At 44.7% G+C, this 13,540-nt stretch overlaps 1 protein-coding gene across 3 annotated transcripts in view; it reads left to right on the plus strand.

Annotated features, from left to right (window-relative positions):
• Stacl (SH3 and cysteine-rich domain-containing protein) overlaps window positions 1-13,540 on the plus strand; it is a 78,838-nt gene that overhangs the window by 20,828 nt on the left and 44,470 nt on the right. For all 3 annotated transcript variants that reach the window (XM_003702504.3, XM_012283510.2, XM_012283509.2), the window contains exon 2: window positions 5,627-6,385. In XM_003702504.3, the coding sequence (XP_003702552.1) occupies window positions 5,992-6,385 (394 nt within the window). In that variant the 5' untranslated portion in view covers window positions 5,627-5,991. The remainder of the gene's footprint in view (window positions 1-5,626; window positions 6,386-13,540) is intronic.

Below are 13,540 nucleotides of genomic sequence, written 5' to 3' on the forward strand. Positions count from 1 at the left end.
TCTAGACAATTTATTGCCCACTATACCTCAGAATATAAATTCGTCATTACACCCAAGCGGAATTCTATGGAATTCCAGCGGAATTCCGCGGAATTCTCACTGTCCAATGTACCTGAAACCTTCCAGTAATAAACTAGTTTCCTGAATTCCACGAAATTTGCACCGCGTACCTAAGAATTCATGGATCGAATATGCAAGTAGCCGGTTTTATGGAGGGAAAAACAGTCATGGAGCGTTTCCACGTGCATCAGTGCGAAGGAACAGTAGAGATAATTGAACGAGTGCTCCAATTATTTGCTCGCTGAATGGAATGGCGGCTGGAAGCTTTTTAATCCGATATTGTAACACGATTTCCGAACTTTTGAGGCGCATTAGAATGTCAACGTCGGCGTCGCGTCGCCGTACTCTTCCCTTTCGTTCCGCGTGCTGCTGCATTACCGACTAATGAATTGGGTTACGATCGTTCAAGTGGGCTTTGAAGAATATCCGGCCGCTAATAAAAGAACACGCCGACGAAATGAGGAGTCAAAAAGCTCCCGCCATTTATTCCGTGATTCCGAACCATCATTTACTCCGACCTCCGCGCTAAAAACTTCGTTTCAAAGCTAATCCAGACTTGACCTAACATAACCTAGAAAAACATACGATTCTATATTATGAGGACCGTATGAAAAGACTTTTCAAACGTTCCGCGATGAGTGTGAAATATGAAAAGCAGTTATGCAAACATAACCTAACTTAATTGAAAATTTCACCTAACCCGTTTGACCAGTCGTTACATTCCTCGTTCCTGCACGATGTACACACGTTCCCGTTTCATCCACCATACGGAGGTTCACGTATAATCTACCCTAATAAAAAATGATTTATAATTTCACGGAAGTAGTATGGAAAAAGATTGAAACCCTTTATGGAACGAATTTCAACGTACTACGAATAAAAAAACGATAGGAAGCTCTTGAAAGTTACCTAACCTAGACGTAACCGCGCACTGCGTAAGGAAGTGCCCTTATCGCGGGCAGGAGAATGATGGAACGCGAAGAAAGCGAGGGAAAAGTAACTACAAAAGAGAAACAGCGAATATAGCTGGTTTATCGGTTTCTTTGTGTGAGGAGAATGGAAAAATTGGTCTCACGTTTCGACGCCTGACCTGGTTACGTCCGTCGACATCAAAGCTTAGGCAAAGTCCGGGAAAAACTTGTCCTTTTTAAGGTTATGCTTCTGTAAAGCTTGTTCCTACTAGTTGGATTCTGAGAATCTTGTTTGTACACTTTTCGATGTTTGCTGGCATTCTGAACGTATGATTTATGAAGCGTGACTCGCGCATCAGACTCCATGTACGTATTGGTTGAATAAATATGGCAGTCTTATTGACTTTTCGCAATTGTTTGATGGCGAATGAAACTGGTTCGTGGAGAAGAAAGACGGTGGTATAGTTTGTTCGGCGATATGTATACGGCGTGGGGATACAACGCGTGAAAGTGCGGCGCGTGGGGATACGACGCGTGAAGGTAGAACGCGTGGGGATACGACGCGTGAAAGTACGGCGCGTGAGGATACGACGCGTGAAGGTAGAACGCGTGGAAGTAATGCGCGTGGGGATACGACGCGGGAAAGTACGACGCGTGGAGATACGACGCGTGGAAATACGACGCGTGGGAATTTCTACGCGTACATATTCTCATGCGTGGAGATATGGTGCGTGGAGTTACTGCGCGTGAAATTACTACGCGTGGATATTCTCATGCGTAGAGATATGGCGCGTGGAGTTACCGTGCGTGGAAATTTCTACGCGTGGATACTCTCATGCGTGGAATTACTACGCGTGGGTATTCTCATGCGTAGAGATATGGCGCGTGGAGTTACCGTGCGTGGAAATTTCTACGCGTGGGTATTCTCATGCGTAGAGATATGGCGCGTGGAGTTACCGTGCGTGGAAATTTCTACGCGTGGAATTACTACGCGTGGATACTCTCATGCGTGGAATTACTACGCGTGGGTATTCTCATGCGTAGAGATATGACGCGTGGAGTTACCGCGCGTGGAAATACGACGCGTGGAAATTTCGACGCGTGGATACTCTCATGCGTGGAATAACTACGCGTGGATATTCTCATACATGGAATTATTACGCGTGGATATTCTCATCCGTGGAATTACGGCGCGTGTAATTACCGCGCGTGAAAATAGAGTGCGTGGAAATATTGAGAACAAAATTCTCGATCCTGAAGTAAGATATTTCCACTGAAAAGTTCTTCGAATCGACGATTTACTCACGGTGGAACGAAGGAGACAAAGCCTCTTCCAGATACGTGTTAATTACTTGAAATGGCTTATCGCAATTTGCATAGCTCTCCGGGAAGAGTTATTCCGCGGACATAATCGTAGCCAGTGCTCTCTCACCGCGTTCAATTATTTAAAAAGTGTTCCCCAACCAAAGTTATGACCGCAAAGTTAAACACAGCGGGTTCATAACTTTTCCTCTCTCCCTCCAGCCTTGATGATTGCATCATTTTCTCGACGGAGATAAGTTTTCTTGGAAAATTAACGGCTTCCCGCATAACGTTTATTAATTTCCCGAGATTTTATGGGCTGGTATAAAATAAAAATAACTTGGGACGTTTCAATATGGAAGTAGTAGCTGGGTAACCAAGTTTGGTCAATTAGGGATAATTGAATTAGTCAACTGAAGGATAAAATATCTTCTGGTAATAAATAGATATCGGGAAAGTAATAGTAATAATTTTTGTTTAGAAGAAAGTCGAAAGTTGAGAACGCGATAACCTCGTTATTTCTGCACGGACCCATACGTGGTTGCTTCTGGCTGCTGTGTAATCCATCATGAGGGATATAGGGATATTTCAGTGTATTCTGCAGAACTGATTGATTGATTGATTGATCGATTACCCTGTGGAGATGAATATAACACTTCACTGCGCTTCGAGTAGATGCGTTTTCATTAAAACGTTTATGGCTAATACGTTTGTTGGAACCAATTACGAGGGATAACCTAAGTGGATGCTGCTCTTTAATTTATTTCAAAAATTGGATGAATGATTTTAAAGAAGTCTTGAATAGTTTAACAACTCAGTGAATTCAAATAATTCAAACAATTCAAATAATTCAAATAATTCAAAGAATTCAAAGAGTTCAAAGAATTCAAAGAATTCAAATAATTCAAATAATTCAAAGAATTCAAAGAATTCAAAGAATTCAAAGAATTCAAAGAATTCAAAGAATTCAAAGAATTCAAAGAATTCAAAGAATTCAAAGAATTCAAAGAATTCAACAGAATTCAAATAATTCAAAATAATTCAAACAATTCAAACAATTCAAACAATTCAAACAATTCAAACAATTCAAACAATTCAAACAATTCAAACAATTCAAACAATTCAAACAATTCAAACAATTCAAACAATTTAAAGCACTGAAAGTATTCAAACAATTTAAAAAGTTGAAACAATTATAGATACAGGAAGAATCGATTAAAATACCTGAAGTCACGAAGGGGATGCCAATGAACTCGTAGCAAAGTAAAAGAATTTGAAGGGATTTCTCGCAAATCCAATATCCCTGTCGTATTTCATTTCGCTAAGTTGTCAGTATCTCGCACCGTCAAATATTTCGCATTTCGTGCAACACGCAAATCGTCGAATGTTTAGGGCCACGAGTTATTCGCTGTTGGCGGAAGGAAAGGGGTCCCTGAACATAATCAGGCACGCAATTGAAAGCAGACACGAATCTAGTCGAATTCAAACGTCTCGGGATACATTCAAATCAGATTTAAATCACCGACGACGATTTACATGGCTACCTGGCGGGGTCTTTCGCTCGCCGGAAATAGGAGGACGTTTTCTTTATTCAGGGACCGTTGAATAAGTCGTTTACCCTGTAAACAGAGCCGTTCCCCGCCCGCGGGCACAAAACGTGTACAACGTTAACCGAGTTAAAGCGGGTCTCATTAATAATTCATGGGAGGAGCGAATAGCATGGCGATTATTTAAATAAATTCTGAATTGGATACCGGGGCTGAAAAACGTCAATGAAAATACGTTGCCGCGTCGGGTGTTTAAAGAGGATTCGCCAACAATGGCGGGCCGGCGAGGCGGGAGGCGCCGTTTTAGCCGAGGTTGCTGGAAAACGAGGATATATTAGAGCACAGATTGCGCGTTAACGATAAACGCTGTTCCCCGGTTAATTCCCCGGAATTCTCTCTCTCGTCGACAGAAAACTCCCTAGACAGAAAATAGAGTGCAACTATTTGCATGGTTATGACTTTCTAACCGAGGACTTAATTTCGCGGGTGCCTTTTAATGGAAACAATTGGAATTTATTATATCATCTTACTAAATGCTTCTTGCTACAAATAAGACATCTAAGATTCACTAAGATAGTGTTGGTGGAAGCCGGTTCTAGCCAGCAGGTCCATTGACGTCGGTCACTTTGGCAGACCACTGCTTTAGAAATAGTCTTTTGGAAAGGTTAGTTAATCATAAGAGTGACATCTTCGAATGAGGCATATTACGTTGCCACCTTTCAGGATTATAAACCTTTTACTTCTGGGCAAGCTCAAGATTTGGGACCCTATGAACAATGAGGACTTCATAACTCTGAGGACTTTAAGACTTGTGGGAATCCTAGGTGTTCTGGGAAGTTTAAGTGGGAGGTAGACTTGGGAGTTGTCCAAGGTAGTTTGGGACTCTATGAACAATGTGGACTTCATGACTCTGGGGACTTTAAGAACTATGGGACTCCTAGGTGTCTTAGGAAGTACAAGTGGCAGGTAGACTTTGGAGATGTCCAAGGCAGTTTGGGACCTCATAAACAATGTGGACTTCATAACTCTGGGGACTTTAAGAACCATGGGACTCTTAGGTGTCTTAGGAGGTACAAGTAAGAGGTAGACTTGAGAGGTGTCCAAGGTAGTTTGGGAGCCTATGAACAATGTGGACTTCATAACTCTGGGGACATTAACAACTATGGGACTCCTAGGTGTTCTAGGAGGTACAAGTGGGAGGTAGACTAAGGAAGTGTCTAAGATAGCTTAAAACCCTATGAACAATGTGGACTTCATAACTCTGCGGAATATAATAACTATGGGACTCCTAGGTGTTCTAGGAGATACAAGTGGGAGGTAGACTAAGGAAGTGTCTAAGGTAGTTTGGGAGCCTATGAACAATGTGGACTTCACAACTCTGGAGACTTTAAGAACTATGGGACTCCTAGGTGTCTAATGAGGTACTAGTGGGAGGTAGACTTTGGAGGTGTCCAAGGTAGTTTGGGACCCTATGAACAATGTGGACTTCATAACTCTGCGGAATATAAGAACTGTGAGACTCCTAGGTGTCTTGGGAGGAAGACTTGGGAGGTGCCTAATAGCCATAGAGCTATGGAATTACGTCCTCGGGAGTGTACGTTAAGGACTTGGGTCTCTGGGGTCTGCAAAAGGTTTTGAAGACTTGGAAGACAGAAAGTTTGAGATCAATACCGAAATCTCGTAGACCGAGACCCTTATAAAGTTATTATTTCGAACTAAGCTGCCTTTGATCTCTAAAGTTTCTAAGCCTTAGGGTGTATATCACTAAAGGAAATATGTTAAGGAGGACCACCTTGTTTGTTACAGGATCCACCAGCCATGGGTCTCTAAAGCACAGGGCCTAGTCAGCGATCTCCAACGGGCAGCCAATGGATATCTGAACTCCGCGGTAGTGATCGAATCACCCTGGAAGGAAGCTGACGCGCTATAGGGAGGAAAGGCGAGAGGAAGAGTGTCCCGCGTGCCAAGAAGATGCGGTTGTTCGCGTGGCCTGGCAGCGTGACTCGCGACGGACTCATAAACGATGAATTGGCGGGCAGCGATGTTGGCTCGGCGGAGAAAAGCGGCAGCAGCAGGAGCAGCAGCTGTGGAGGCAGCCAGGCCAACGAGCGAACCGGCATCAGATTCGGGGAAAAACCGGGCGAACACCGCGGGCACACCATCGGCTGGGCATGTACGTCATCTACCCGGCGGACGAGCTGTTGCGTATCTATGAGAACCCAGTCCGTGATAGCCCAGTGTTAACCGACGAACGTCGACCGAGCTGCCAGGTGACCGTGATCGCGGTCGACGATAACGAGCGACCGGTCGCCCAGCAGAAGCCCAAAGGGCGCAAGGAGAAGAGGAGGGAGCGCGGACAGACGCGCAAAAAGAGAACGGGCCGTAACGAGGCACGCGGTAACGAGGTCGCGAAGGGCAACCGCCGCGACAAGCACACCAGGACTATGCTAAATAGCCGTGCGACCGGCGAGGATGCCCCGAATCCTCTCAAGGACCTCGTGCAGCCGGGGCTCAACGAGCCGCTCAAACAGCACAATGCGTCCGCCCTCAAACTCGTGCAGACCGGTGAGTACCGCATCCTTACCTTATTTATCAATCCCATTAAATATACCTAGGTTCCTGGAATCTTGAGGATTCTCATGGAAGTAGAATTTCGACGATAATGCTCCTACAGCTCATCCTTGAGGTCCTTATAACCAAGCTTCCACTTGTTTTGCCTAAAACAGCTGCAAGTGGAAGCTGTCCAAGTAGAACGTGTTTGTGATGAGTCCTACTGTCTCGACGGAAAATGCATGTAAACAGGCCACCTGGCTCCCTAAAGTCTCCCTAAGGACTTCCAATGATACGTTATAGGTTGATGCGAAAAGCTGAGGCAATTTAACGTAGTCTAGTGGGTCGTGCGTCATCCTTTAGTATACCCTTGGTAATACTTTGAGTAAGGGAGTCTGATACTCGTATGACCATTCGAAGCGTAATTGAAATCCAGATGTCTTGCTTCGATAAGGGTCGAGTCACCTTAGTGGGACAAGAAGGTTATGTAAAGAAATTTTTGGATCGGTCGTGACTCAGGTGAGGCTTATACTGGCGCGTCATCAAGGTATTAATCATTTCTTTAAATAAATTTTGAAGGACAAACTGTTCGGAGATATTCGCTGAATCCCCCGAATTTATAAAGCGGATATTGGAGGAAAAAACTGGCCGCGTAATAAGAGCGTTAAATTGTCCCTATAAAGTTGCCAGCTTCGAGCCGTGTCACGAGATTACTTACTAAATTTTAATACCTGTCGTTGTTTATCCGGCGTTCTTGCAACGCGACTTCTCCCTTTGAGACGCGAAGGTGACATCATAAAACTTGGAGTATCCAATTATCTTGTTATTCAAACATGAATATCAGGATTACACGTGCCACGATCAAAGCCCCGGCTCCTCTTTCTCCTCCTACACGCGTGTACACGCCTTCCGTGTTCGAAGGCCATTTTACACTGGTATTTAGTAGTTGGCGGAGCTGTAAGTTTAGGGCTTCGTTGTGCCGCCATGCACTCAAGAACGTGTTCGGTTCCCGTGGCTCGCTTTATGACTCTGCCGAGCGAGCCTCGTAAGGCCAATTGCTCGTGTAATATGTAAACAAGACCCTAGGGACAAATCTGTACCCTTCCTGCCCGATGTTGATCTCGTTTTAATTCCATTATCGCACCACATAGAACAGATCATCGGATAAAGAAAATTATGGCTGAATTGCTAACAGCTTTTAGTAATACTAGAATTCACACAACTCCGAATAAAGTCACTAGCCGATTAACGAGTTGGCGCCAACCGGAGAAACGCGAAACGTCGACCGGAAGGGAAGACACTTTGGCACAGATCTCCCTTCAACTTTCCCGCATACAGTGGTAATATCCAAGCTTCTGGGGATGATCTTATCGCATGAGGGCGATGTTCTAAACGATAAATTTTTGGGAAACGCCAGCGGAGTCGTGGAAATCGCTTTGGCATGGAAACTACGGCCATTAAGGCGTCGCGGATTCTTTGTGCATCTCCCCGGACACGTCGGACGAAGCTGGGGGAAATTTATCAGGGACCGCGTTCCCAAAATGTAGCATCTTCCCTTACTTGTTCGGTCGAACTTTTCTGATCGATAAGTTTTGTGAGCGATACGACGCGTGAAGGTAGGGCGCAAAGGGATACGACGCGGGAAAGAACGACGCGTGGAGATAGGACGCGTGAAGGTGGGGCGCGTGGAAGTACGGTGCGTGGAGATATGACGCGTGAAAGTACGGCACGTGAAGATACGACGCGTAGCGATACGACGCGTGAAAGTACAGCGTGTGGAGATACGACGCGTAGCAATACGACGCGTGAAGGTGGGGCACGTGGAAGTACGGTGCGTGGAGTTACGACGCGTGGGAATACGATGCGTGGCGATGCGACGCGTGAAGGTAGGGCGCGTGAAAGTACGGTGCGTGGAGTTACGACGCGTGAAAGAACGACGCGTGGAGATACGACGCGTGGCGATACGACGCGTGAAGGTAGGACGTGTGGAAGTACGGTGCGTGGAGTTACGACGCGTGGAAGCACGGTGCGTGGAGTTACGACGCGTGAAAGTACCACGCGTGGGAATACGATGCGTGGCGATACGACGCGTGAAGGTAGGACGCGTGGAAGTACGGTGCGTGGAGTTACGACGCGTGAAGATAGGGCGCGTGGAAGTACGGTGCGTGGAAATACGACGAGTGAAAGTACGGTGCGTGGAGATACGACGCGTGGCAGTACACCGCGTGGAGATATACCGCGTGAAAGTACGACGCGTGGAGATAAGACGCGTGGAAATGCAACGTGAGAGAATTTCTACGCGTTATAATCTTACCTTACATGACTAACTCGCCTGCATCTAAAATCATAGGTCAAAGGGTTAGACTGAATTATCAACTATCCAATGACAACTGGGTCACGCATGCCCCATGCATCGATATTAAATTGCATATACCAATGTAATCCTGAAAAATGAAACTAGATCCCAGATAACTGTAATTTGTTTAAGAACATCAAATGAGAATTTTGCCCTGGAAAAAAGTGAAGGCGGACAGGAAGAGGAATCGCAAAAGGGAAAAAATGGATTTAAAGGAAGAGAAGCGAGCAGAGACGGCGTGTGCCGCGTAAAAATAACCGGACGCGATGACATAATTGTAAATTATTACTCCCATAAAACGCGGTACACGTGCTTCGCGAAACGACACGCTGAATGGCCGGGCACGCTTTCCTATTTATAACTGCCCCGTCACTGTTAGGCTGTCTTAAGTGGTACATCCTCCATTTCGTTTTTATCTCCCCTTTTTATGCTACATAATTTATTCCCAATAGTACGTACACGTACGTGATCACCTGTGTGTGTATGATGTACGAGAACGTAATTGTGATGGTACCTTTTTTCTTCGGGATCCATCAGCGCGGCTAAATGAATCTAATACCGAGTGATTCATGTGTTGTCGGCGTTCGAATGATAAACGAGTTCGGCAGTAATTTAGTAACTTTTCTTGCTAGTTAGTTTTTGTGAGTGGGAATTGGTACTGTTATCAGATGCCTTTTTCTGGGTTTATGTGGCTTAGTTTAGTATTTTCGTATTAATTAGCTACTAGATATTGGTTGACCCAGGTTCAAGGGACCGTCTGTTACACCTTGATAGTCCCAGGGACGTTCTAAGGACCGCACACGCGGTCTTGATAGTCCCACTGACTTTCTGAGGACCGCCCACGCGGTCTTGATAGCCTTAGTGACGTTCTTAGGACCGCCTACGCAACCTTGATAGTCCCAGCGACGTTCTAAGGACCGCCCACATGGTCTTGATAGTCCCAGTGACGTTCTTAGGACCGCCCACATGGTCTTGATAGTCCTAGTGACGTTCTTAGGACCACCCACACGGTCTTGATAGTCCCAGCGACGTTCTGAGGATCGCCCACATGGTCTTGATAGTCTTAGTGACGTTCTTAGGACCGCCTACGCGACCTTGATAGTCCCACTGACGTTCTTAGGACCGCCTACGCAACCTCGATAGTCCCAGCGACGTTCTTAGGACCGCCCACACGGTCTTGATAGTCCCAGCGACGTTCTGAGGACCGCCCACATGGTCTTGATAGTCTTAGTGACGTTCTGAGGACCGCCCACATGGTCTTGATAGTCTTAGTGGCGTTCTTAGGACCGCCTACGCGACCTTGATAGTCCCAGCGACGTTCTTAGGACCGCCCACACGGTCTTGATAGTCCCAGCGACGTTCTGAGGACCGCCCACATGGTCTTGATAGTCTTAGTGACGTTCTTAGGACCGGCTACGCGACCTTGATAGTCCCAGCGACGTTCTAAGGACCGCCCACATAGTCTTGATAGTCCCAGTGACGTTGTTAGGACCGCCTACGCGACCTTGATAGTCCCAGCGACGTTCTAAGGACCGCCCACATGGCCTTGATAGTCCTAGGACGTTCTCAGGACCGCCCACACGGCCTTGATAGTCCCAGCGACGTTCTAACGACCGTCTATGATGCGTACAGTGTATAGTAAGACGCTACTGCAGCTGTGAATGAAAAGTCACATACGTTCATTTGATCGAAATAGACATATTAGAAAATTCGAAAGTAACATCAGTAAAGTTGGGCCACCTGTACTTCATAGTGTCACAGGATCAAAAAGACAATAAAAGAACTGAATGAAAAATGACACTGCTGAAGAGAGAAGCAAGCCGTAAAGTCGCATAAATTTGCAGGCGTAGTAACGCTCCATTTCTGTTTTTTATCCGACGAATTAAATTGGGAGGGCAAAGGTTAATCAGCCTTGACGTCTCGCAGAAGGGAACGCGAAGAGTCTCGATAAAATCCTAGTCGACAGATGTAATTAATCTTCGAGCAGAGCTGTCGCGATTAGCCTCGAAGGAAGCAACCCCGACGTGAAAAATGCTGCTCGATCCTCTTTAACCGTGAAAATTCACACCCCCTCTCCCTTCGCACTTAGAACCCCCGGAAAATCGGTTTTTGTTAGGAAGGATAAAAGTTCGATAACCCTCGAGTACACGGCACTCTGAAATTTCTTGCTCTACCTGGCACGATGAATGATGAATCCCTTGCTTCCTCGATTTAACGCAACAATTCCTTTTCTATCTGCTTCTTCTTTTCTCGCCCCTTCTTTTTTAGTTGTATCGCTTTTTTGTACGGTGGCTTGATTTAGGGGGGCGCGAGGATTAATGAAGCCTACTACAGATTGATAGTGGCGATATAATGAGAGTCTACTGTACGTAAGTGTGGTAATATTGTTTGATTTAAGGCTGCTGGAGTTGTGCACGAATTTGCGCAAATTGACGGTTAGTTATAATGGCAATATAACTAGAGTGCACAGAGGAAAGTAGGGTAATATTCGGTTATTTGATTCAAGAATATTTCCACAAATTGAAGTAGTAAGCATAGAAAGTATAAGAACAATAATGTTCGTAATATCCCGTAACGTCGAAAACGGCAATATAACGAGAGTCTACTGTACGCAACAAGTACCTCCACGTTAATTTTTTGCCGAGGTATAATTCGTTAAATAGCATTTAAGAAAATGTTATTCTAAAAGAAGAATTCTTTCCTTTTCGCATAATTGAGGGAAAAGCAATAAGAATAATTATTCGCGGTAAAAAAAGGTGTGTGTCACGGTGTGTCCCGGTGACACAAATGCGCGTCACGCGAACGACACTCCACTTTTCTCGAGTGGTTCGCGTTACCGACTTTTTTTTTCTTCTCGATTTTACAGTAATTTTTTTCTCCTGATAGCAATCGATGACGCGCGCGTTAGCTGATTGGTTACAAACAAAACAATCCGGAATCTGACGTTTTCACGCGAATTAACCTCGGCGCGCGCTTCCTCGACAAAAAAAGGAAATCATTCATTCTGCAAATGTATGGCAATTTAGCAAATTGCTTGATAGTTAGCTGATATATTTTTTGCTAACTGATGCATGTTCATTTTTTGTCGCGAAAGTTAGGTTAGATCTGACTTCAAGTTTTAAGGTTAGGTTAGATTTGAGTTCAAGTTTTAAAGGTTAGGTTAGGTTTAAGTCAAGTTTCAAAGGTTAGGTTAGATTTATGCTTAAGTATTAAAGGTTAGGTTAGATTTAAGCTCAAGTATTAAAGGTTAGGTTAGATTTAAGCTCATGTTCTAAAGGTTAGGTTAGATTTAAGCTTATGTTCTAAAGGTTAGGTTAGATTAAAGCTCAAGTATTAAAGGTTAGGTTAGGTTTAAGCTTATGTTCTAAAGGTTAGGTTAGATTGAAGCTCAAGTTTTAAAGGTTAGGTTAGATTTAAGCTCAAGTATTAAAGGTTAGGTTAGATTTAAGCTCATGTTCTAAAGGTTAGGTTAGATTTAAGCTCAAGTATTAAAGGTTAGGTTAGCTTTAAGTTCAAGTTTTAAAGATTAGGTTAGATTTAAGTTCAAGTATTGAAGGTTAGGTTAGATTTAAGTTCAGGTTTTAAAGGTTAGGTTAGATTTAAGTTCAAGTTTTAAAGGTTAGGTTGTATGTAAGTTCAAGTTTTCAAGGTTAGGTGAAGTCTGATGGAAAGCTTTTAAGGTTAGGTGTAAGTGAAAGTTTCCCAGGTTAAATCAATGTGGTTCGGTCAGATTATAAGACATATGGAGAACTTTTTTCCTACTGTAAAGGAAGTCCCTTCATAGCGCCACAATGTCTACGTCCGCGGAAACAGGAAATGGTACCGATACGCTGGATCCAGTGTTTCGCGAGTACCCTGGCGAGGACAGTTTCGAGGCATTTCACGAGGAATCGAGTCCTCCTCGAAGCGTTTCGCAAGATTACATCCGAGACCTCGTTACCGCGATATAAATAGAGGCTTCCCGCTGGCGTGGATTCAGTTAAACACCGGCTGCACCAGGTCCAAACAATCTTCTGGCTGTCACGTGCGCTGACCTGAATGCTTATTCGGATCATTGGCGCCGGGGTGTTGCCTTCGTTCGCGCCAATGTCTGATGGGACCTGTTTCTGCCCTTCGTTCCGTTAATGGCGCCACCTACAATTTATGCCCGCTTTATGGTGTTTAGACTGCAGGTTAGACTCGGTTAATCCCTTTGTACCTCGCGGCATACCTCACTCTTGCAATTTCATGCTCGGTCAAGTCATTTGCAATTTATGAAAGTTTTGGAATTTCACGCAGTTAAATTTCCTTCTATTTAGCGGTGGCTTAGCATAAAATTAGGAATACGTTTCGTCGCTGAATTTCGTGTTGGTTACAGAAATGTTGGGAATGTGTCGGTAGAGTGAGATGTTCCACATCGCAACTCTATCCGTGGAAAGCTTTGGGTGCATACAACGAATTTTATTTCGTGTTAGAAATTCTGCGAATATATCATTGAAACATCTCGTGCTGTAATTATTGGCATCTATAGAAACGTGACAGAGGAACATGCTCTAAGAAATTCATAGCTACTTCGCTCTGAAATTTTTGAGAAGCCATCGCGAAATGTGTCACGCGAGCTTCCGCCATCTGTCGGGAACGCGAGGCAACGCATCCACGTAACCAAACAATTTTCGTTTCAGGTCATTCCACGTGTTAATCTTTTAATATTTGTCCACTTATCTCATTACAAAGCGGCCGTGTTAACCGAAATCTAGGTCGCCGAGCGTCGAGACGTATAATTCGCTTCGGAATTGTTAACTGCATTACCTACAGCACGTAACTGGTCTGTAAAC

Source organism: Megachile rotundata, chromosome 16 (assembly GCF_050947335.1).
Source record: "Megachile rotundata isolate GNS110a chromosome 16, iyMegRotu1, whole genome shotgun sequence".
Lineage (NCBI taxonomy): Eukaryota > Metazoa > Arthropoda > Insecta > Hymenoptera > Megachilidae > Megachile > Megachile rotundata.